Raw genomic sequence first — 25,664 nt, forward strand, 5'->3', positions numbered from 1 at the left:
AATGTCAATTTCCTTCATTCCTTATATTTAGAACCCCTCATTTTCAGCTTGACACATGGCCTTATGAAATGAAGACCTTATTTTCCAACATCTTTTGCAGCTAGTTATGCATGTGACAAAGTTATGGTCAGTAGGGATTAAAAAGAAATGCTCAGATAGACAGCACGAGAAGGAAAGCTTTAGTCAGTGCTTCTCATTCAGGAGTGTACATCAAAGCCTTTTAATATACCAGCAAAGCTGAGGCCCCATATCTGAAGGTTCTGATTCAGTAAGTCTTGAAAAACAGTCCCCAGGTGTTTCTAACACACACATGTAGTTTAAGAACCACTGCTGTAGGGCCTCCACCAAGTCTCACACATTTTTTTTTTATTTTAATTTTTTATATTTTATTTTACTTTTTTTTGGTGGCTGGCCAGTACCGGGGATCACACCCCGGACCCCGGTGTTATCAGCGCCAGGCTCTAACCAACTGAGTGACCAGCTAGCCCTCTCATGCATTTAGAATATGAAGAGTAAACGAACAGTCAAACAGTACATTGAAAACACAGCAAACTAAACAACACTCAGACAATAACTAAAACAGCCAAATAAGCTCATAGGAAATAGTATAAAAAGTTCCTTCTCACTTGTTCTTTCTGCATGAGAAGCTATTTCCTTTCACTATCTTTTCATTTACAGTAACTATCACAGAAAGATATGGAAACCCTTGCCTCTTACTCCTGTTATTCTAATTGCATTTGTGCTCACATTCACCTGCAGAAGTAAGTAGATATCAGTGAGTGAATGAGTCTTGATGAGTCCTCTGACATCCCATGAATACCTGCTCCAGATGGACAGCAAACTTCCAGATGGAGTCACCTCCATACCTTTTAATATAGAGTCATCAACCACCAAAGTCCTTCCTCTAGAGCAGCGGTTCTCAGGCAGGGGTGATTCTACCAGAGCACATTTGGCAATGTCTGGAGACATATTCAGTCACAGCTGGATGTGCTACTGGCATCAGTGAATAGAGCTCAGGGATGCTGCTAAACATCCTACATTAAACAGGACAGACCCTTCACGACAAGGAGTTATCCGGTCCAAAATGTCAATACTGTCAAGTTTGAGAAACCCTGTTCCAAAGGGTTTTGAAGGGAATCCCTCCTCTACAGGTCTGTGGTTAGAATGTTCAAAAGATATGTTCTCCGAGAAGCAGCTCACATCTAGCTAGAAAATAAGCTCCCTAAAGAGAGAGGCACCCCTGTGTCTGCCCAGTAGGCATTCAATCCTAACATCTGTGAGCCAGTACAGTAGAGCAGTGAGGAGCAGGAGTCTGCAGTTAGACCACCTGCACTTGAGCCCCAGATCCAGCATTTACAGCGGGCAAGCTACACCTTTCCTCTGAGCCCACACTTCCTTATCTGTATAACACAAAAAATATTGTGGTAGAAAAAACTTCCTCATATAATTATTCAAATTAGATGAGATAATCCATGTAAAGTCCTTTGAAAAGTACCTGATACATACTAAGTGATTCAAAACATAATGCTATTTTAAAATAAAATAATAAATTAAAATAATTAGATAAATGAATGATTTTTGTGAAGCGCCAATAAAATAGAAAATCTCCTCTTTTTCATCTTTTAACTTGTATGTTCTTTTGCTCCACCCCACCTTTAATCATAGCCTGAAAACAAGCAGTATATAATTTAATTTGTTTATATGTGAACATAGATAATAGGCACAGACACCTTTGTGTTACTGGTTTAACCTCCATCTCTTCACTTTTCTCCCCCTGGTTTCTTTCTGGGAGCAATCCTTCTGTAAACCTAAGACTATTCCATCTTCCCACATATGACAGAACCATAGAGAAATACACCTTACACACATCTTACTTCCCTTAAAATTAGGCTATAAGTCATTTGTACAATGTTGGTAATCATTGGAAAAATAAACACTACAAATTTCTGCAACTTTTCACAGTGGCACTAATGCTGGGGTATCTAGACGAAATAGCAGTATTTCCCGTCTTCACTTCCCAAACAATGTCTCTTCACTCTTTGCAAACTACCTTTTCTAAGCTGCTCCCACCAAGACTCCCATTTTAATCGCCTCTGCTCAGCCTCCCCCAACCCCAACTGCCGTCCTAGCCAGTTCGCCAGCAACACATCATCCGGTTTCTCTCTGTGATGCCACCAAGCGTCGAGCACCTGCATGGGCCAGGCACTTTGACGGGCACTTCACTGCCACTGTCTCTTTTCAGTTTCTCAACAACATTACAAGGTATTCATTGTTATCCCTGTTCTAAATAAGAGACGCCTGTTAAGAAACTTGCCCCTAGTAAGCAGTGGAATCCAAAATCCAACCCTGCTCTGCCAAATACAATGCCATTTCCACCAACTTTGTCTGCCAGCCACTTCTCCCTGGCCTGCTAGGAAACACATCATTTAATAGAGTCCCTTAACTCCCAGCTGACTCTTTACACAGGAATCTTTCACTCTCTTTCTGTTCACAATGCCTCTCCATAGGGGAAGGGAAGGTAAAAGGATTTCTCCCACCATAAGTGTCTCTTACATTCCCGCAGAGGCCCTTCTGATGGAATTTCTCATTGTCTAAGAAAAAAATAGGACCGCTCTTCCATTGAGACAAAGTGATCCTGTTTCAAATGATTGTTTTTCCCTATTTGAAATTCTGACAGACATTTCTTCATTAATTCTAGGCATGTGTGGAGATAACCTAACTTTCAGCCCAACTTGCCATTTAAAAGATTTACATCTCATCAGAGAGGAACATATAATAAATTTGTCATATTTTTTTTTTAAAAAAGAACTCCGTATCTCTTCATTTTCTCTCACTGCTATCACAGGATTGTGTAGCATTAGGTTTCAAGGGAAGGAAAGATGAGAGATGCTTCACTCTGGCCAGTCCTCCCCCTAAACCTGGAACTCTTCAAAGAAGAGTAGGACAAAGTAAGAGAGGAGGGGAAAGAAAGCAAGAGAAAAACTTCCAGAAGTCAGAGCACTGTGCCAATGCACCATCCTCTCAGGCAAGCAACCTAAAACTTTGAGGTTTTCTCTGATTCACTTTCATCCTTTGTCACCAAAATCAAGACATTCATCAAAGCCTATTGATTTTTCTTTCAAAACAAATCTTATATCACCTATGCTTTGAATATTTACTGAGAGACTACTGTGGGCAAGGAACTGTCTTGTATACCATGAGGTATATGCATGCTATACGTATTTCTATGAGCCTCCCAGAATATATATATACACACACACACATGCATATACAATATATACTATGCATATTTTTGTGAGCTACGTACATATATATACAAACATGTAGTGCACGTGTTTGTAATTATACCTATAACATGTATAATAAATATATGAGTGTGTTTTTCACTGGAAACACTCTTGTCCTTACAGATCTTGCAATCTAGTAAGTGAAAAAAGAAGTGCTGAAGACAACATGAATTTATTGGGATGATGATCCAAACAGAATTACAATTGAAGGCCTATTACAGTGTGAAGAAGGGAAAGAATCCAGTGGGGGCCAAGGTTTCGGGGAGAAGATGAAACCTAAAACTTCCTGGAAGAATAGTTATGCTCTTGTGCTAGGATAATTCTTCCTTTTTAAACCAATGTTCTTTAAAAACTCAATTCAGTAATTGAATCACAGCATTTTATAGGGCTATGTTTTTTAAAAAATGTTTTATTGAATGTGAAAAAGGCATATGGACAGAGAATTTGCCTTTTCCAGGTCTAAACCCCCATTATCCATGCTAAATCATGACCTTCTGGCTCTCTCCCCTCCAATTTATTTGGCTTACATCTTCGAGATTAATATTTTGTAAGCCTCACATTAATCCCTTATCATTCCCTTATCCTTCTGGGATCCTTATTTTTTTTCCATTTCCAATCTGACTTGTCTCTCTGACCCCACTCTACTCACCCAATTTTATTTCCTGCAACTCTCATCCCATGCTTTTCTCTGGACCTAGCATAGATAAGAGTACCTTCTCTAGAGCTCAACTTCCTAGGTCTCAAGGCAGGTTCTGCCACTTGCAAGCCACAGAATCATAAGCAAGTTATGTATTCGCTCTCTCAGTACCTCATTTTCCTCATCTAGAAAATGGGAAAAACAGTTCCTGCCTCAAAGCATTAAAATGAAATGATAATTAGAACAGTACTCTCTTAATGATATCTATATTTATCTAATGTTTTTGCTTACAGGATGTACTCTCCTTTCTTGATAATGTCACACTGCTTTTCCTTTGAAAAACTGCCCCTATCGGCATGCTGATGAAGAAACCTTGGCATTTCTTTATTCTAGATATGCTGGCACCACATCTAAGAGACAACTGGACTGGTAGCCCCTGCAGTGGGAACTCAATTCAGGGGAAAAAAAAATGCTTACCTCTCTCCTTAGAATTTGAGGACTGCAGCTAATATAATCTGGTGACAGTGCCCCAAGAAGACTCTTAATTGGTATCCATTGTCTAGATTCTCAGATATCCATCTCAAAGCATAATTGCTTCACTCTCTATTTCTGTGGGCTTCCCGAGATCCTACCACTGATTTTCTCTTCTGCTTAAGTTTTCCTGAGTTGCTTTCAGATATCTGCAACCAATTAATTGACATATTAATCTTCTCACTCTGAAGAAAACTCAGCGGTCATCTTTCCCATGGACACTCTTCCTATCACAAAGAAGGCTCACTAATTTCCTTTGCACCTACCCATATCCACCCATCTCTCAAGATCCAATTCTTCTCAACAATTATCCATGCCTTCATTGCTCTCCTTCTCAGTTCTTCTTCATATCTAACATCCCATTGAATTTACCTTCTCTTTACAAAGTAGTGCCTTATACCTTTCAGTGAGTGGTAGTACCTTGCCTTGTTAAATGGTTCCTGAGCCCCTTGTAAACAAAATGTTTACATGTTGGCTTATGCACAGTATTTAACATGATGCTAAGCCCAAAGAGGACATTGGATATTTATTAATTAGTTGATTAAGATTAATCAGAAAAGTTTAGAAATTTTTCCTCTTCCTGTCACTCAAAGTCCTACATGTATGTGAACTTCTTATGCATCTGCCCAGTGTGTTCTCTCTTTGATCATCTTAATTATGTCATAATTTTCCAAATATCTCAGTTCATTATTAAGTATAGCTGTGCAATATACATTTGTGAATGAGTGAAGAAATTGTTGTCCACGGTTTTAAAAAATATAAGAAATAAATAATTTTCAGGGCCATGTGAACAGTACATATGGATAGTGATTGTTTTAGGATTTGCTAGTTCCCCTTAAATTAAGCCTAATCAGAAAACAGAAGAATCTCACACACCCAGCAAGTTTCCCTCCCGTCATCTGGTCCAATATGGAAGTCAAGAAACATTAGCAGGTGGCAGTGACTGAGGACAGACAGTACTATTAGTACTTTTGATGTCTTCTTCCACTCTGAATATTCAGCTTTATTTATCCATCTGAATGCAAAGTTCCTCCAGGAATAATATTTGATTCTTCAGAAAAGAATTTTTCTCTTTGTTTCCTGCAAGTTCCATCTCTAGAAATGTTAATATATCTCAACCAAATATTGAGGTTAGTCTTTCCAAAATTTGACATCAAAACCTATAAGAATCATTATAACCTGAGTAACATCAATCTTTATAATATTATGTTGTCTAATCATTTGTTTTATATCATGGTTACCCAGAGATTTTTCTCTGGACTGCAGTGTATTTTGTGTCTGAGACTAAATGCAAAAGTTTAGCTACTGTGATCTAAGCAACTCCATTCACTTGCCCATACATCCACTTAATGCCTCTTCCTTAATCCTCAGGAAAGTTGAGCCAGACCAGCATGGCAGCCTTAAATAGGAAGACAAATCCTGGTCGAGTAAATAATGGAGAAAAGGAACTGGGAGTCTTTTGGTAAAGATGATAAGACGTTTTGTATTATCCCCATGTTTCTAAAGAAAGCTTCTAATATGAACTGAAGCCCTCCCAAGCTCAAATCCTTTAATCGCTCCCCTCTGCCTGAAGCACAAAATCAAAACTCCTTAACATGGCACACAAACCCCTTCATGATCTGGTTCTTGCATGTATCCAACTTCATCTCTCACCCCTGCCCTCCTCAAGATTACACAGCACTCTGCCCCTCTTAGATTATAATATCTTGGCTAAAACAGTCATTTAAAGTAAAAGTCCTAAAGATTTAGAAGGAAAAAGAAGAGGGAAAGTCAAAAAAATAATTAAAAATCGTAAGTCAGAAGGAAAGTAAACAGCAAAGAAAGACAAAGCAAACTTTTTTACATTATCAGATATATGCCATTACTTTATTCTAGATATGCTGGCACCACATCTAAGAGACAACTGGACTGGTAGCCCCTGCAGTCACCCAAAGTCCTACCAAGAAGACTAAGGAAAGGAGGATCACAGGCAGAATCATCTTGCTGTACCAAGTCAGAAATAGACCTGGCTGTGCACTATGCAATCTATCATACACACTCCAACTGTGAATACTCTGCACTGACCAACTGATCTGTTTTGTAGATTTGATTTCACATCAAGTTTTTCCCCTTAGCTTCTCTTAACCTCTTCAATATGTAGACTCTTAAACCCCAGGGCAGTTGATAAATTGTGGACAACATAACAAAACACATTCATCACTGAATCCACTCTCAGCGCAAGCCAGCCACCAGGGGATGGAGATTAGCTGAGGCACACTCCATTACACCAATATCCCAACAAAATCTTGGGGCTGGACAGTCCTATAAGCTTCTCCATTAACTCCTCTCCTGCTTGTGCTGTTAATGCGTCCCTCCAACCTATCATTCCACCTGCTATGTAAATAATTCTTACTTTCAGCACTCTTATCCTTTATACAAACTCCTGACACCTGCTACTTCTGTTCACATTCTCATCCTTATGGAGATCTGCTCTCATCCATCCTCAGGACCAGAGAGAGGAGTGAGCACTTTCCGAGCTCCCGCCACTGCTGCTTTTACACCACTCTTCCTCCACTTCCATGAAAATCTTCTCTTCTTTTAAAGTTCACAGCTCTCACTAACCCTCTTCCCCATCCAAGCCTATGGGTAATGCTCTTGCACTTCTTTGATGAGCCCAAAATCTGGCTTACAGCTTTCCTACCAACATTCTCAAGGAGAATTCCCTCTCCTCTTATTGACATTTGTTCCAGTACAACCTCGTAGTTATTTTATCTCTGCTCACTGCATGATTCTACCCTCAGTCCCCTTCTACCACCCAACCTTGCAATAATAGGCTTAACATTCCTCCACCTAACCCTGAAACCTAACACCCTCTCCATCACAGACCATCTTTCCACCACATCTACTTCCTACTCTCATGAGAACTTTTAGTCTTCAAACCTCCCAATCCATTTTTCGTGACTATCTCTCCCATTCGGGGTTTACTTGTCTCCCGGCTACTCTGGATTCCATGGCCAATGATTTCAACAATGCTTTTACTGGCCCTCTAGGTGTCAACCCCCAGGTTCAATCTCCCCACATCTGCTTTCTCTATTCCTGTTCCTGAGTTCTTAAAACTTGCAGAAAGGCACAAAAGACTGTTGATATTTCCCCTACAGACACAAGCCATTAAACATCAGGTAGTCCTTGCCTGCTGTCTGGAAACCTTTTTGTTCTCTTCTTATAGATTCAGCTCTCCTGTCACGTAAAAATCACTTGCAATAGGCTCTGCACAAATATATTTCCTTCTCCCTTCCCTTAACTAGCACTCTTAAAATTACAGTCCACAATCATTGCATCCATTTCTTCACTCTACACTCATGCCTTAGCAGAATCTATTGGCTCCATTTCTTCCACACTAATGCAATTCCTGGAGGTTCATCAATTTCATTTTATTTTTTTTCTTTTTAAGTTCTCAAATCCCTTGACCTTAATAAACGCCTGAGCTGGCCATGTAGCCTGCTGACACCACTACAGGCCTGATTGGGTGACCCACGCCAGACTCAGGTATATCTATCATGCAGCAAAAGTGAGCTGGAGTCATAAACCAAAGACAAGCACTCACATGCCAACCCAGACCCACCCAGCTGCCAACAGCCAATCAACGATACTCAGAGACTTTGCTTTCCTACTTGAGAACAGACACCATTCCTGTTCTTTCAATTAGTAAGAACCACCCCATTGTTCCTCCCCCTGTAGCAGATCCTCCAGAGCCTAGACTCTGCAATGGATTAAGTTCCCTATCTGTCCTTTGCCCATCAGTACTCATCTCTTTTTAACATATCATTTTATTTTTTTTTGACTGGTAAGGGGATCACAACCCTTGGCTTGATGTCGTCTGCACCACGCTCAGCCAGCGAGCACACCGGCCATCCCTATATAGAATCCGAACCTGCGGCCTCAGCCATACCAGCACCGCACTCTCTCGAGTGAGCCACGGGGCCAGCCCTTTAACATTTCTTTTTACCTAACATTTCTTTTTACCTGCACTTCTCACAGAGTTCCTTAAAAACAATGATATCTGTGTTGTAATATTTATATTTCAATATTAGTCAAAATGACTTATCATAAATTTCCATGACCCACATATTAACCTAACCATAAGGTTTTGGAAACCTTCTGAAATTGTGATCTCTCTGAAGAAAATTTACTCAGTTAGATGTTCAGTGCCATTTCTCTGAGTACCTACCATTTTTTTTTAAAATTTCATTTTGTCAATATACATTGTGGTTGATTATTGTTGCCCTTATCAAAACCTCCCTCCCTCCTCCCTCTCCTCCCAACCCCGCAAAAATGTCCTTTCTGTTTGCTTGTCTTATCAACTTCAAGTAATTGTAGTTGTTATATCTTCTTCCCCCGCCCCCCCCCCCGGGTATTTTGTGTGTGTGTGTGTGAATTTATATATTAATTTTTAGCTCCCAGCAATAAGTGAGAACATGTGGTATTTCTCTTTCTGTGCCTGACTCGTTTCACTTAATATAATTCTCTCAAGGTCCATCCATGTTGTTGCAAATGGCAGTATTTCATTCGTTTTTATAACTGAGTAGTATTCCATTGTGTAGATGTACCACATTTTCCGTATCCACTCATCCGATGATGGGCATTTGGGATGGTTCCAACTCTTGGCTATTGTAAAGAGTGCTGCGATGAACATTGGGGAACAGATATACCTCCAACATGATAATTTCCATTCCTCTGGGTATATTCCCAACAGTGGGATAGCTGGGTCATATGGTATATATATCTGCAATTGTTTGAGGAACCTCAATACCATTTTCCATAGAGTCTGCACCATTTTGCAGTCCCATCAACAATGTATGAGAGTTCCTTTTTCTCCGCAATCTCGCCAGCATTTATTGTTCAGAGTCTTTTGGATTTTAGACATCCTAACAGGGATAGATGGTATCTCAGTGTGGTTTTGATTTGAATTTCCTGGATGCTGAGTGATGTTGAGCATTTTTTCATTTGTCTGTTGGCCATTTGTATATCTTCCTTAGAGAAATGCCTACTTAGCTTTTTTGCCTAATTTTTATTTGGGTTGCTTGTTTTTTTCTTGTAAAGTTGTTTGAGTTCCTTATATATTCTGGATATTAATCCTTTGTCAGATGTACATTTTCAAATATTTTCTCCCACTCTGTTGGTTGTCTTTTAACTCTGTTAATTGTTTCTTTTGCTGTGCAGAAGCTTTTTAGTTTAATATAATCCCATTTGTTTATTTTTCCTTTGGTTGCCCATGCTTTTGGGGTCATGTTCATGAAGTCTGTGTCCAGTCCTATTTCCTGAAGTGTTTCTCCTATGTTTTCTTTAAGAAGTTTTATTGTTTCAGGGTGAATATTTAAATACTTAATCCATTTTGAGTTGATTTTAGTATATGGTGAGAGGTATGGGTCTAGTTTCATTCTCCTGCATATGGATATCCAGTTATCCCAGCACCATTTGCTGAAGAGGCAGTCCCTTCCCCAGTGAATAGGCTTGGTGCCTTTGTCAAAGATCAGATGGAAGTAAGTGTGTGGGTTGATGTCTGGATTCTCTATTCAACTCCATTAATCAGTGTGTCTGTTTTTATGCCAGTACCATACTGTTTTGGTTATTATAGCTTTGTAGTATAGCTTAAAATCGGGTAGTGTTATGCCTCCAGCTTTATTTTTTTTGCTCAGCATTGCTTTGGCTATGCGTGGTCATTTATTATTCCATATAAATGTCTGGATGGTTCTTTCCATTGCTGAGAAAAATGTCTTTGGAATTTTGATGGGGATTGCATTGAATTTGTATATCACTTTAGGTAGTATGGACATTTTCACTATGTTGATTCTTCCAATCTGAGAGCATGGGATATCTTTTCATCTTCTTGTATCCTCTCTAATTTTTCTCAGCAGTGGTTTGTAGTTCTCATTATAGAGATTTTTCACATCCTTGGTTAACTCAATTCCTAAGTATTTTATTTTTTTTGGTGGCTATTGTAAATGGGCAGGCTTTCTTGATTCATCGTTCTGCATATTCACTATTGGAGAAAAGAAATGCGACTGATTTTTGTGTGTTGATTTTGTATCCTGCTACTGTACTGAAATCATTTACCAATTCCAAGAGTTTTTTTGTAGAGGCTTTAGGCTGTTCGATATATAGGATCATGTCATCTGCAAACAGGGACAGTTTGACTTCATCTTTTCCAATCTGGATGCCCTTTATTTCCTTCTCTTCTCTGATTGCTCTGGCTAGTACTTCCAACACTATGTTGAATAGGAGTGGTGAGAGTGGGCATCCTTGTCTAGTTCCTGTTCTTAAAGGGAAAGGTTTCAGCTTTTCCCCATTCAGGATGATATTGGCAGTGGGTTTGTCATATATGGCTTTAATTATGTTGCGATACTTTCCCTCTATACCTAACTTATAGAGGGTCTTTGTCATGAATGAGTGCTGAATTTTATCAAATGCTTTTTCAGCACCTATAGAGATGATCATCTGGTCCTTGTGTTTGAGTTTATTAATATGGTGTATCACATTTATTGATTTGCGTATGTCGAACCACCCTTGCATCCCTGGGATGAATCCCAGTTGATCGTGGTGAATAATTTTACATATGTGTTGCTGTATTCTGTTTGCTAGTATTTTAGTGAGGATTTTCGCATCTATATTCATCGAGGATATCAGCCTGTAGTTTTCTTTTTGGGTTATATCTTTACCTGGTTTTGGTATCAGGATGATGTTTGCTTCATAGAATGAGTTTGGGAGATTTGCGTCCATTTCAATCTTTTGGAATAGTTTGTAAAGGATCGGTGTCAATTCCTCTTTGAATGTTTGGTAAAATTCTGCTGTGAATCCATCTGGTCCTGGGCTTTTCTTTGTTGGCAGCCTTCTGATAACAGCTTCAATCTCCTTTATTGTTATTGGTCTGTTCAAATTTTCTACGTCTTCATGGTTCAGTTTTGGGAGCTTGTGTGTATCCAGAAATTTATCCATTTCCTCCAGATTTTCAAATTTGTTGGCGTATAGTTGTTCATAGTAGTCTCGAATGATTCCTTGTATTTCAGATGAATCAGTTGTAATATCGCCTTTTTCATTTCTAATTTTTGTTATTTGAGTCTTTTCTCTTCTTTTTTTTTTTTTTAGCCATGCTAATGGTTTGTCAATTTTATTTATCTTTTCCGAAAACCAACTTTTTCATTCATTGATCTTTTGTATTGTTTTTTGGGTTTCAATTTCATTCAGTTCTGCTCTGATCTTAATGATTTCTTTCCGACTGCTAACTTTAGGTTTGGATTGTTCTTGTTTTTCTAGTTCTTTAAGGTGAAGTGTTAGGTTGTTCACTTGCCATCTTTCTGTTCATCTGAGGTGAGCATTTAATGCAATAAAATTCCCCCTTAATACTGCTTTTGCAGTATCCCACAGGTTTTGGTATGATGTATCATTATTTTCATTAGTTTCAGTAAATTTTTTGATTTACTGCTTGATTTCTTCTTGGACCCATATGTCATTAAGTAGAATGCTGTTTAATTTCCATGTGTTTGTATAATTTCCAGAGTTTCATTTGTTATTAATTTCTAGTTTTAATCCATTGTGGTCTGAGAAAATACATGGGATAATTGCAATTTTTTTGAATTTATTGAGACTTGATTTGTGACCTAATATGTGATCTATCCTGGAGAATGATCCATGTGCTGATGAGAAGAATGAATATTCTGAGGTTGTTGGGTGGAATGTTCTGTAGATATCTGCCAATTCCAATTGGTCTAGAGTCTTGTTTAGATCTTGTGTTTCTCTACTGATTCTTTGCCTAGATGATCTGCCTAATATTGACAGTGGGGTGTTCAGGTCCCCTGCTATTATGGTATTGTGTCTATTTCCTTCTTTAGGTCTAATAGAGTTTGTTTTATAAATCTGGCTGCTCCAACATTGGGTGCATACATATTTATGATTGTTATGTCTTCTTGATGGATCAGTCCTTTTATCATTAAGTAGTGTCCCTCATTGTCTCTTTTTATGGTTTTTAGTTTAAAGTCTATTTTGTCTGATATAAGAATAGCTACTCCAGCTCATTTTTCTTTTCTGTTTGCATGGTTAATCTTTTTCCATCCTTTCACTCTTAGTCTATGTGAATCTTTATGGGTGAGGTGGGTCTCTTGTAGGCAGCATATAGTTGGGTCCTGCTTTTTGATCCGATCATCCAGCCTGTGTCTTTTGATTAGGGAATTTAAGCCTTTTACATTAAGAGTTGTTATTGAAATTTGTTGATTTATTCCTAGCATTTTATTGGTTGTTTGGTTGTTTTAGGTGTCTTTTGTTCCTTGCTTTCTGATTTACTGTTTGGTTTCTGTGTTTGTTGGTTCCTTTGGTTGTAGATAGCGTTTTTGTTTGTTTGTTTTCTCTTCATGAATGCCATTTTTATTATACTAGTGGGTTTTGATTTTTCTTGGGTTTTTATGGCAGTGGTAGTTATTTTTCAGGAACCAAACCCAGTACTCCCTTGAGGATTTCTTGTAAGGGTGGTCATGTGGTAGTGAACTCCCACAGTTTTTGTTTGTCTAAGAAATATACTATTTGCCCTTCATTTCGGAAGGATAGCCTTGACGGGTAGAGTATTCTTGGCAGGCAATCTTTGTCTTTTAGTATTTTGTATATATCATCCCATTCCTTTCTAGCTTTTAGGGTTTGTGATGAAAAGTCTGATGTTAGCCTGATTGGGGCTCCCTTATAGGTAATTTGACACTTCTCTCTTGCAGCTTTTAAGATTCTCTCTTTGTCTCTGAGTTTTGCCAACTTGACTGTAAAATGTCTTGGAGAAGGCCTTTTTGGGTTGAATACATTTGGAGATCATTGAGCTTCCTGGATCTGACGAGCTCTGATTTTTCCTATACCTGGGAAGTTTTCTGCCACTATTTTGTTGAATATGTTTTCAATGGAATCTCCATTTTCCTCCCCTTCTGGAATACCCATGACTCGGATATTTGAGCGCTTAAGGTTGTCTGATATCTCTCTCAGATTTTCTTCAATGTCTTTGATTCTTTTTTCTTTTTTTTGTCTGCTTGTGTTATTTCAAACAGCCCATCTTCAAGTTCAGAGGTTCTCTCTTCAACTTCGACAAGCCTGCTGGTTAAACACTCCGTTGTATTTTTTATTTTGCTGAATAACTTCTTCAGTTCAGCAAGTTCTGCTACATTTTTTTCAGGACATTGATTTCCTTGTATATTTCCTCTTTCAGGTCCTGTATACTTTTCCTCATTTCATCATGATGTCTAGCTGAGTTTTCTTGTATCTCATTCAGTTTCCTTAGAATTATCACTCGAAATTCCTTGTCAGTCATTCAAGGGCTTCTTGTTCTATAGGATCTAGAGTTTGAGATTAACTTTTGGTGGTGTACTTTCTGGATTTCTTGTATTTCTGGTATCTTTTTTTTGATGTTTATTCATTGTGGCAAGGGGTTTCACAGTCCACCGGTTTGAGACTATTGACTAACTAAGATGTTGCTGTGATTGCCCATTTGGTATTCCTACCTCCGTGACTGCTCAGGTGGCCTCTAGTGCTTTGTGTGTGTGGATGCCTCAGGTCTTGGGCCTCTCTGGGGGGCCACCTCTCTGGTCAGCTTGGACTCTGCTGGGCTGCTGGATCATGGGGCGCTACCACAGGGTGTGTATTCTCTGCTGAGCTTCCACTTCCTGTGCAGGACTTCTCCCTGTTCCATGCGCTCTGGCCCGGGCTGCTGGATCACGCAGTGGTGGCCCCACAGGGTGTGTGGTTTCTGTCGAGTCTCTGCCTCCCTAGCCAGACATCTCCCCACTCTGTGCACACTAGGCTGGGCTGCTGGATCTCGCAGTGGTGGCCCCGCAGGGTGTGTGTCTTCTGCCGAGTCTCTGCCTCCCTAGTCGGACATTTCCCTGCTCTGTGCGCACTGGGCTGGGCTGGAACATGTCTTCTGCAACCCTCGTCTATCAGCTGGGCCTTCAAGACCCTGCTCGGCACCACCTCACCCAGGAAGTCTACCAGGTTTCTGCTAGGCGCAGACGACCAGTCACTCTGGGTGCCTTTGTAGCACTGTGTAGATCTTTCTCAGGACTTATCACCTTCCTCCTGGTATCGCGGTTATTTGTGTAGTTGTCTTATCTCCCACACCAGAGCGTGAGCTCCTCGGGGGAGGAGCCCTCAGCACACTGTTCACCTTTGTATCCCCCAGCCCCGACCGAGTCTGTTGCCCACCCGCAGTCAGCTCTCCGGCAAGTTCAAGCGAACTTGGGAATGCTCCAACCACACTATTCCTAACCAGAAATCAGTTAGGCGTTTTTCCGAACTGGTGGCCGCAGAGATGGTATCTGCCTCCCAGTAACAGGAAGTTTACCGGGGCCGGAGCCCAGGATGCAGTGGAGTGACAGTCGGCCCAGCCCGTACTTCCTTGCCCTCCCGACACTGGCCGGGGATGCCCCACGCCACCAGCCCCGCCAGAGAACCTGGGAGGGAGTGGGAGGGGAGGCCGGCCTGCAGGCCCAGGAAGCCCCATGCCGGGGCAAGCAAGTGGGAAGGCTCAGTGAGGAGCCTAGCTGGGGGAGGAGGACAGGCCTGTCCAAGCCGGGCCGGAGCCGCGACCACCTGAGAAAATGGAGGCAGCCCTGGGGCCAGTGTGTGGCCCGGTGGGGCAGGCGGAAGCCGGGCGGGCATCCGCCCCCCGAGCAGGGCCAGGCCGGGGTCACTCACGGGACTGGGCCGGGCCAGGTGGCTCTCTCTCTGCCTCCAGGTCATCGCCGTCCCCGTCCTCGGCCGCTGCCGCCTCGGGCTGCTCACTCGGTCCCGCGGCGCGGCTTGGGTGCTCCCAGGAATCTTCTTTTATGCCGGCCTGAAACCTCGAATCCTGAATAGGGCAGCTGGCCACTGCAGCTAAGAAACAGTTCTTTGCCTGCTCCACACTTCAAAGCTGTTGCCTGTAAATGAGGCAGCCTCTCCTCCCAAGGGCAAAGTGGCAGTCACCCCCCACGACCGGCCACCAGCAGCGGTCCTCCCTTAAGAGACGGCAAGAGGAAGGTCCACAAGTTTCCCGGCTGCCTAAGGCCCAGTGGCCGCCTCTTCACCTCAGCTACTCAGTGCCAACCGCCGCAGCCACCACCATCTTAGGATCCCCCCGAGTGCCTACCATTTTCTACATACAATATGAACAACTGATCTTACAAAGATGAGTAAGACAGAGCACCTGCCTTTAAAGAGTTCAAAGCCTAGAGGAGCAAAGCAGCCAGCAAGAAAAGACCATGAACAGCAGGATAATGTCTATAAGAGATGAGTATACAAAGTATTCTAAGAGTACAAAGAAGGATAGCTACCTCTTCCTGGAGTAGGCAGGAAGTTTCTACTTATATTCCTAAATAAACCACAATCCAACTCTTTTGCTACTATTTCTTTTTCTTTCTCTATGGACCATTACTACATTTGTAAAGCAATCTGACCAGAATGCCTAATGACAGCAGGATTCCTATTATTAATATAAAATTTTTTAAAAACTAAAAGAGAACATTCTAAGTGCCACCTAGCTTCTTCTCACTGGCTATGAAAATTACAAAAGAGAAGAGATGAGCTTAAGAATAAACTGTCCAGTTTTCAAGCAAAATATAGAAAAATGTAAAGAACCAAGACCTGCTGGGTTTGAAATTATATATATAGGTCACTATCAGGAGAACAAGGTCTAAAGCTGAAGCCAAGGATGTGATTTTGTTAAGACCTCAGAAACTCTTAAAGAGATGCCCCATAACCTCTTCAAAAAGACAAAAGGCTGTATAAGGATCTTAAGGGCATGCCTCATGAAGCCTCTCTGTTAAACAATAGGACATCTAAGAACCTTTATCCCACAGAACCTCAAAGAAGACAAAGTTTCATCTTAAAAAGATCTGTGGGTATAGTTTTGAATAATGAAGTGGATATAACCTGATACTTAAAAAGCCAACTTTTTACTGGTAGGAAACAAGCTGAGGTTATTCATTTCTATTGCAAACTCAACTACCTTTTAATTGCAAATTACTTTTATTAAATTATTATTTAAGTATTAACAAAACTAAAATTGCTTTTTAACTGGAAAAGAAAAGGAAGAATTGGTAAAAGGACATGAAAATCAACTACATTGTATATTGATAAATTAAAGTAAAAAATATAAAAAAAGAAAAGAAAGGATGCCCTAGAAGGCAAAATTAAGAGCCCAAAGAATAGCACTAAATGCCAAAAAGAACAACTCACAAGGAGTAGCACTGAGCCATATTTAAGGAGCTGGTAACATGTTTCCAGCTGGATTTAAGAATTGCTAGGGGAAGAATTGTATCTTCCCATTGTCTACATTCTTGAATGGAAATGGCTATGGCAATAATCACATTCCTATCTCACCATTGTCATTGGCAGGGGCAGAGAGGAAGGAAAGATAACTTTTCTCTCTAGTTAACAGGTCTTCAGAGAGAGAGAGAAACCATAACCAAGAAACCAAACCCAAGTCTTCTAATCTGCACTTGGACCTAAAGTAGATGGTGAGATCCTAGGCCTCAGACTTGAGCCTAATGTTGTGATGGGATGAGACCCATTGGTGAGTACATATTGTGTGTAAGATGAATGTAGATAATTTTGGGGCAGAGAACAAACTGTAAATTTTGAAACAGGCCCGCAAAATCTTTCACACTCCTCCCATCAAGAGCTGGGGTCTATGCCCTCTTCTGTTGAATCAGGACTATCCTTAGTGACTCACTTATAAACAAGAGAACATAGTAGAAGTGATGCTGTGTGACTTCTGAAGATAAGTCAAAATACCATATAGTTTCCACCTCATTTTTGGAACACTTATCTTTGGAGCTCTGAACTACCTGTGTTGGGCCAGCGGGATCGGGAGGACCAGAAAGCAGCAACAAAGTAGCGATGGAGCCTCCATCTTGTTAACTCCACCCCTCCTTCCCTCTCCCCGCTTCCCTCCCCGGAAGGCGGGAACCAGAAACTGAACCCTGCTCAATTCCATACCATATATGGGCAAAAGAAACACCAGTAGCCCTCCCCCTATAAATACCTGCTTGTATCCACCTTGGGCTGACTTCACCAGCCTCACTCCCTTGCAGGCTGTGGAACCTCGCCCAAGAGTGCTTCTATTAAAGCTTGCCTCGAACCCTTTGCCTAGCTCCTCTTGTTACTTACCACCGCCAATTTGAACCGGACACTTTGTAAAACCACCCTGAGGCCACCATGCTTTGAGCAAGCCCAGGCCACATGGAAAGACTCTACGACTGGCTGCCCTAGCTGATGTCCCAGAAAACTGACAGCACAACCACCAGATAAAGATGTTTCCAAAGGATTCTAGCCCCCAGCTGTCAAGTTCCCCCCATCATTGTGTTTCCACACCCAAGGTCCCAGACATCACTGAGCAGAGACAATTCGTCCACACTATGCCCTTCTGAATTCCTGACCTGCAGAGACCTTGAGCATGATAAAAAGGTTGGTTTATGCCACTAAGTTCTGAAATAGTTTTTATGACATGACAGTAATCAGAATAACATTATAAAGGAAGAATTCAAACTTTGCATTTCAAACAAGGAAACCAGGATAAAGATAAATTAAATAATAACCAAGATCACAGAGAAGCAAAGAAAAAATTCATAAACATACCTATATAATTCTAAAATCCATGTTTATAAGCATAATGCTACACTATATTCCATAGAGATATCCCTACCTTGGTATCTTTTCTTATTAACATTTACCCTGCCAAGGATTATATGCACACATTATTTGCTTCTCTAAGACCAAACCATTACTCAAGGCCATACTAATTTCTACCTCCTCCATGAAGTACAACCCTAGACTCCAACTCTTAGCAATTTCCCCGTAGGAATAGTCTTAAATTTATTTTCTACAACTTTTCATTGACATTTTGTGAATACTACTGTCACTAGCTCACAATTAGCAAATGCATTGCTTTCCTATGTATATTCCTTGGCTACCCTCCCATAATTTGGAAATTCAAATGTCTAGAGTTGGAAATTCAAATGTCTACAAGATTGAAGCAGGCAACACACAATGAAGTAGACTAGGTGCAAAAGAAAAAAAAAGTGGTCTGGATTAAGTTACACTGGGAAGCAAATGCTCCATGTAAATGAGTCAGCCACTACCCAGTTACAGCACATTGATTTTCTTCATAGCATGTATCACCACCCAAAATATTATATATTTATTTGTTTATTGCCTGTTTCTCCTCAATAGAATGTAAGCTCCCTGACAGCAGGAACTGTTTCTGCTTTGCTTGCTACTATGGTACCAGAGCCTAAAACAATATCTGGCATTCAGTCAATAAATATCTGTCGAAAGAATAAACGAATGAACAAATATTGCCAAGTGGGAATGTGGGCCCAGTGTTATAGGCTCTTTCAATTTTTCAAGAGAAGCCAGAAATAAATAATTTTATGTGCAATCTCCCAATTTCTAAATGAGGACAACTAATTAGAAAAACGTTAAGCCATTTTGGGGATGGGTAAACACAACACGTCTGCAGCCTTGGATTCAGTCTGAAGGCTGAATTTGCAATCTGTGTACTAGAAGGATCATGGAATTTTTTTTATCTTTCTAATTACTTAGAACAGTGCCTTGTAAACTTGTAAGCAATTTGATAAGCAAATAATGATGGTGATGATGATGCCTCGAATATTCATGCTTAGAACACTGCTACAGTTCAGCTGTGTACTATTAATATACTACTCAAGTTCTTCTCTCAAATCTCAAGGAAAATTGCTTCAGCTTCTGATCTGAAATGACCACCCAGACTTCACATGACCATCCCACATCCAAGATTCTAAAGTTTTTATGACATGACGGTAACCAAAACAACATTGTAAAGGAACAACATTCCCATATGCTTCCAGTAATAAAGAAAAAAGGCAGTGAAAAGAAAAGAGATTGGATTTCAAAGGGGTGATAGAAAAAGAGAATCAAGTTTTAAACTCTATTTTCACAGTTGTAAATGAGAATTCCCAATGGCCATTTTGTTTTCCTTTCTACTGATTTTAGTTTTAGATTATACACTCTAAAATTTTACTTTTTTTGAACTTTCCAAGTTCTTTAGTAACATATTTTATCTTTTCTACATAAAAATTATTAAGTAGGAATTTTTAAATATTGGCTAATTATTTAGAGATTCTTAACTCTAATAAAAAGTCACATGTCAATAATAAGAATGTGTCTGGCTTTAAACATGGGTCACTTAGCAACAAGCATAATTATGTAGGGCTGAGAACACTTGTAAGATACTTTAAAGAAAACATGCTAGTAAAAAGCACTTCCAGTGTACCCTGTGCTAACTGACCCACAGCAAGTCAATCAGCTTTTGAAGTTGCAAAAGGAAATGAGATGTCTTCGTGTTCCTTTTCTGTGTAGAGTCCAGTGAGTACAGCCTTAAAAGTCTGTAGAAGACATCAACAAACATCAGAGGAATTCAACATATCAAATGATTATAAGTCCAAAAGAGTAAAATGCCTGCTAGTCTTCTATAGTCAGCATTCAGGACATTATTTTAATGACTACATAGATTAATTCACTATAATGCAGTTCTTCAATTTTTTTTTCATTAACTTTTTATGTCAGCAGATTTTATTTTTAAATAGCTTCCATAGCAATTTAAATTAAAAGTAACAGTGAGGAAAATTTCTTTAGCCAAAGCTACTTATCAAAATTTAGTTTATCATGAAGCTATGAACTTCCTATAGATTAAAAATATACATTTTATTTATCAATTTTTTTATGTTCAAGGAACACCAAAAACAATAGCCACTGGATGGGGAGAACCACAACCTGAATTTTCTTAAAAAACACAGATGAAATTGTGAAATAATTCACACAGTTCCTTGGGCAGAGGGGGGAAAAGCCCAAAATCTGGGATCAAACCAACAAAGCCGTTCCACTTACTTACTTTTAGACCCCGGATAAGTTACTTTATCTCTTTAAAGCTCAATTTACTTTACTCATTTGGAAAAAGTGGAATCATAATACTTCATGGTAGAGCTAGTATGAAAATTAAAATAAATGCATATTTATCACGTAAACCACTGAAATGAGGAAGAAATTATTGTCAGCGTGGCCTAGCTTAGCCTAATGCAATGCAACGCCATGTGAAAAGTGCCTAGAACACCATGGTGTCACAAATGATGGAGATCGAAGAGAATCCAATCGACTCTTATCATAAATTTAATGCAGACAATGCTCCCTTTATCTCACCCTTGTTAAGAAAATAAAATAAAAATAAAAATAAGTTGCAGAATGATATCTATAATACTTATATGAACTTTTAAAACGTGGTGTGTATTATAAACAGAAAGATATGTATATACTTAATAATTGTATGATAATATTCATGGAAATGGCAAACATCAAATTCAGAACAATGGTTACCTCTGAGGAAGGGGGCACCGCACTGAGAGCAGGAGGGTTACACAGAGGGCTTCAACACTGTTCAGCGTGTTTTACTTCCTCAGCAATTAAATTAGACTAAAGCAAAGATGGTAAAATGTTTAGATTCTATAGATCTGGCTAGCAGGCATATGGAGTTTGTTATATTATTTGCCACATTTTCTGTACCTTTAGAATATTTCACAATGGCAGCTTTCTCAGTCACACAAACAGAAACAGGCAATTTCCCAAAAGAGACAACAGCTATTCTGGGGATACCTGGGAGTGGTGGTGGAGATGAGGGGGGACAGGGATGATGGGGGTGGGAGGTGGAGGTGATTAAAGGAATGAGAGGACTGGGTATAGAAGAGAATATCCTCTCTGAGTTTTTGAAACAAGGAAGTCACTTTGCCTCCCAAAAATTAAGGAAAGAATTCAGCTATATAAGACTTAAAGAGTTTAGAAATGATTCATTGTTAATCCAGAAATCAGGTTACTTTACAGAGTGTACAATACCTAAAAACATCATTAAGCTGAAAATACTTACTATAACCCCACTCTCGGTGGTAGTTTCTCGGTATGTGAAGTTGCAAATTGCCCAGGCTAAATAATAAGTGGACATGAGAGGGGTCTGTGAAAAGTGATCCGTAACCCATCCATCTTCCTCAAACACGGAAGTTTCCACTGGCATATTGGATAAAGATAAATAGGTTGCTTGATGCTTGATGCTGATTTTGAAAGTAGCCTTGTAGATTGGCTCATCGAAACAAGGAAAAGCCTTTCTGGCATGTGTAGGCGAAAACTGAGTAATACCAAGGAATCTGGAAAAAAGAAAATGACATTCTTAATTACATTTATGGCTTGAGTTAAGTTATGGCCACATGCTATGCGTCTGCTGATAAAATAACATATTTGGTCAAGTTGCAAAATATGTTTTTTCTGAATCCAACATAAGTACATAAGTAGCACAAAAGCACGATTCATATAAAATACACTTCCTCAATAGAAGTTCTTCAGGGAAGTTTTTGTCTCAATTGAAACAAATTCTCTAAATCCAAAGCAGTACTTGTCAGGTGAAAATTCACAGTCAGAAAAACAATTCATTGGCATGACATTAGCAAACATTAGAAAATAATGATTCTCCTTTTTGATGTGCTTCACTTTCCTCCCTGAAACGTGTGATGTACAACATGTAAAGCAATAAAACCAAAATCCAAACATTGTCCTCAGATATATGTAGAACATAGACCATCACTAGAGAATATCTGTGCTCTGAAATTTCAACAAGACATAGCCTGTTTTTGTTAAGAAAAAGGACTTTGAAACTTAGTAAATCTTGATCTAAATTCTGGCTCCACAATTTTCTTAGCCATATCATTTTAAACAATTACTAAACTCTTCTAAGGTATAGTTGTTCACTGCTGAAAAAGGAAATAATCAAGTATAACTCAGGAAGTACTGCAAAACTTAGAGGGAGAAAAAAAGGTGTAAAGCACATGTCACTGTAATAGCATGGAACAATCAATAAACGGCAATCACTGGTTCACAATATTTTCAGCCTTTCTTCAAGCACAGAAACATACATTTATACTAAATAGTCCAGAAACCATTGTTTTTACCACTTATAATACATATGTTATATTCATACATATTAATAAATAAATATGTCAATGTGTGGGTACACATACACAAATATATATATTAGATATATAGATATAGATATATATTTAATACATTCAAGTATTCAAATTAAGCTGTATCTCATTAAAATTTTAACCAGAAGCAACCTCTACATTCTTTCATCGTTTGTGGTTACAACTAAATAGACACTCAAATTAAGTACTTTAAGAAGGACACTCTTCTAAATAAGAAAACATTCATGACAAAAGTTAATTAAGCTTTTTTAATAATACTAGCTACAAAACTTGATATAAGGCAAGCCAATATCACACCCTATGTAAAAAGTTACTGAGTTCAAAGATAATTTCTTCAAAAGGCTCTTTCCACCATAATTAGTTCTTCCACCACTCCTCTCCATCATCCACGGTATACATGGTTAATCTAGTATGGCACACGTTCCCACTGAGACTGAACTTGGAGTCAAAATTATTCTCAGCATAGCACTTTAGGCAGCTACTGCATAACAATGCTGGTTGACATGCATATTGAATCTTATTGGTTATCCCTGGCTCAAACCATGAGGTGTACATGTTTACACCATTTTAAAATTATGAAGCTTACATTTATCACGGAGGGCCAACCTTTCTAAAAAAGCTTAGTTTTGAAAAATAGGGTATTTTAAAGATTAATTGCATACTCAATCTCACAAAGAGAGTTTTCGAGAGTTATCTTAGAAGCAGCACTGGGCTGCTACATAACCAGAGCTTCATTAAGTCACTGAACTGCCTGGTCCTGTTTCCTCATTGGTGGAAGGAAAATAATCATATTTTCTAGGCCTTCCTTACAAAACTGCCCAAATGATAAAATGAGATAATATATGGAAAAGAACTTTTAACTATGTCTTCATACAAATACAAGGTTAAAGTTAGAAGCAATATTAGACACAAATTGTCCCACTCTTGTAAATTTTTAATTAAAAAATTTTAAATTGGGCAGAGAAGCTGAATAGGCATTTCTCAAAGGAAGATATACGGATGGCCAATAGACACATGAAAAAATGCTCAACATCACTCAGCATTTGGGAAATGAAAATCAAAACGACTTTGAGATACTATCTCACTCCAGTTAGCATGGCTAATATCCAAAAGACTGAGAATGATAAACGCTGGTGAGGATATGGAGAAAAAGGAACCCTCCTACACTGTTGGTGTGACTGCAAAATGGTGCAGCCTTTATGTAAAACAGTATGGAGGTTCCTCAAACAACTACAGGTAGATCTACTATATGACCCAGTTATTCCACTGCTGGGAATATACCCAGAGGAATGGAAATCATCATGTTGAAAGGATACCTGCACTCCCATGTTTATTGCAGCACTATTTACGATAGCCAAGAGTTGGAACCAGCCCAAATGTCCATCATCAGATGAGTGGATAAGGAAACTGTGGTATATGTACACAATGGAATTGTACTCTGATATAAAAAAGAATGAAATACTACCATTCGCAGCAACATGGATGGACTTAGAGAAAATTATATTAAGTGAAACAACTCAGGCACAGAAAGAGAAATGCCACATGTTCTCATTTATTTGTGGGAGCTAAAAATAAACAAATAAATAAATAAATACACAAACAAATGAACGGGGGGAAGACACAATGATCAAGAACAATACCTTGAACTTGTTAAGACAAATGAACAGATATGATGTTGATTGGGGGGAGGGGGAAAAAGGAGGGGGGTAAGAGGAATTTGTAAAGGGACATGAAAATCAACTACATTGTATACTGATAAATTAAAATAAAAAATAAAAATAAAAATAAATAAATAAGAATAAATAAAATAAAAAAGTAGATCCTGTAGGGCTGAGTGATTTGTCCAAAGTTACAAAGGCAATCAGCACAAAGCTGGGTCTAGAACTCACATTTTCTGTGTCTGAGTAAAAGCTAATTATATTCAAAAGCAGTAAAATTAATTTTTAGCCATAATTTATAAACATTTTAATTCAACTATTGGTTACAAAGGTCTTCTTTTCAAATTTATCAGCATAGAGGTAATATTGTTTCTTATTATTTTCTGCTGATAGTAATACAGTTTTTGCTTAACCTTTTAGTTAAAATGCACCCATTTACAATTTTGTCTTCATGAGCTTTTTATCTTACATAATGTTCATGAATCTTACTTTTCAATTTATTAATTAAAATGTCCCCCAAGCTTGGCATTTCTCTACTGAGGCTATTTCAAAGATACTCATAGGATTTTATACATGAGAAAAGGGGTTCACTTTTAACTTTCAAGCATCTGAGAACTCCAATTCCAATCACCGAAAAAATAGATATTGCCTGCTATGTGTGAGTTTTTCCACTATATATAGTACTTGGGAGGATTTTATTAAAAAGATATAACTATTTTTGTCCGTAAGATTTTTGTAATCTAATTGAAAAAAAATTTTTTTCCATGTGTGTGTGTTTGTATATACAAACACATACACACAGGAGGATACTTCAAAAAGTTTGTGAAAAAATGAAACTAAAAGATGATATAAATCTCTTCATGAACTTTTTAAAGTACCCTCCTGTGTATACAAACACACATGCACACGCACACATGCACATACATGAAAAGACAACTACTAATACTAGGGAAAAAGTCCTACAAGAGTTCAACAGGGAGGTTGTAATTAGAATGTATTAGTCTTTAAGTAAAAATCAAAGGTATCTTTGACATTAAGTAATTAATGTATAGAAACTTACTAAGTGTAGAGGATCTCAATATCTCTGCGCTAATGGGAAATTAATAAACTAAATATTTATGCAGGGGAAATACATCGTGTCATCTCTTTTTGCCTTACCTGGTAAGTAAATATGTTAGGGAAGGTGGCAATTTAAATCACTGATCCTCAGGGTTGAAAAGGACTGTAAAGATCATCTAGTGACTTTTACTGCAATTAATATTCTTAATGAATTCATACAGTATATATGTATGCACAGAGGGCCACCATATATTCTGATAATGTCTAAATGAGGAAATACCAATTTCACAGTCTGGCACCTGAGGACGATTACAATTGAATTTCAATCAGTATTTAGAAAATCTAAAGTCTCTTGGGAAAGAAGAGCAGTTGGACTAGATTACATTTTAGGTCTTTTCCAAGCTTGAGATCCTATAACTGAACAAAAATTAGAAATAAAATATTCCCCAAA

At 38.8% G+C, this 25,664-nt stretch overlaps 1 protein-coding gene across 1 annotated transcript in view; it reads right to left on the reverse strand.

Annotated features, from left to right (window-relative positions):
* The window catches only part of TRHDE (thyrotropin releasing hormone degrading enzyme), a 394,124-nt gene that overhangs the window by 359,070 nt on the left and 9,390 nt on the right, over positions 1 to 25,664 (reverse strand). The window contains exon 2 of the mRNA XM_063076143.1: positions 21,389 to 21,662. Within this exon, the coding sequence (XP_062932213.1) occupies positions 21,389 to 21,662 (274 nt within the window). The remainder of the gene's footprint in view (positions 1 to 21,388; positions 21,663 to 25,664) is intronic.

Source organism: Cynocephalus volans, chromosome 12 (genome assembly GCF_027409185.1).
Source record: "Cynocephalus volans isolate mCynVol1 chromosome 12, mCynVol1.pri, whole genome shotgun sequence".
Lineage (NCBI taxonomy): Eukaryota > Metazoa > Chordata > Mammalia > Dermoptera > Cynocephalidae > Cynocephalus > Cynocephalus volans.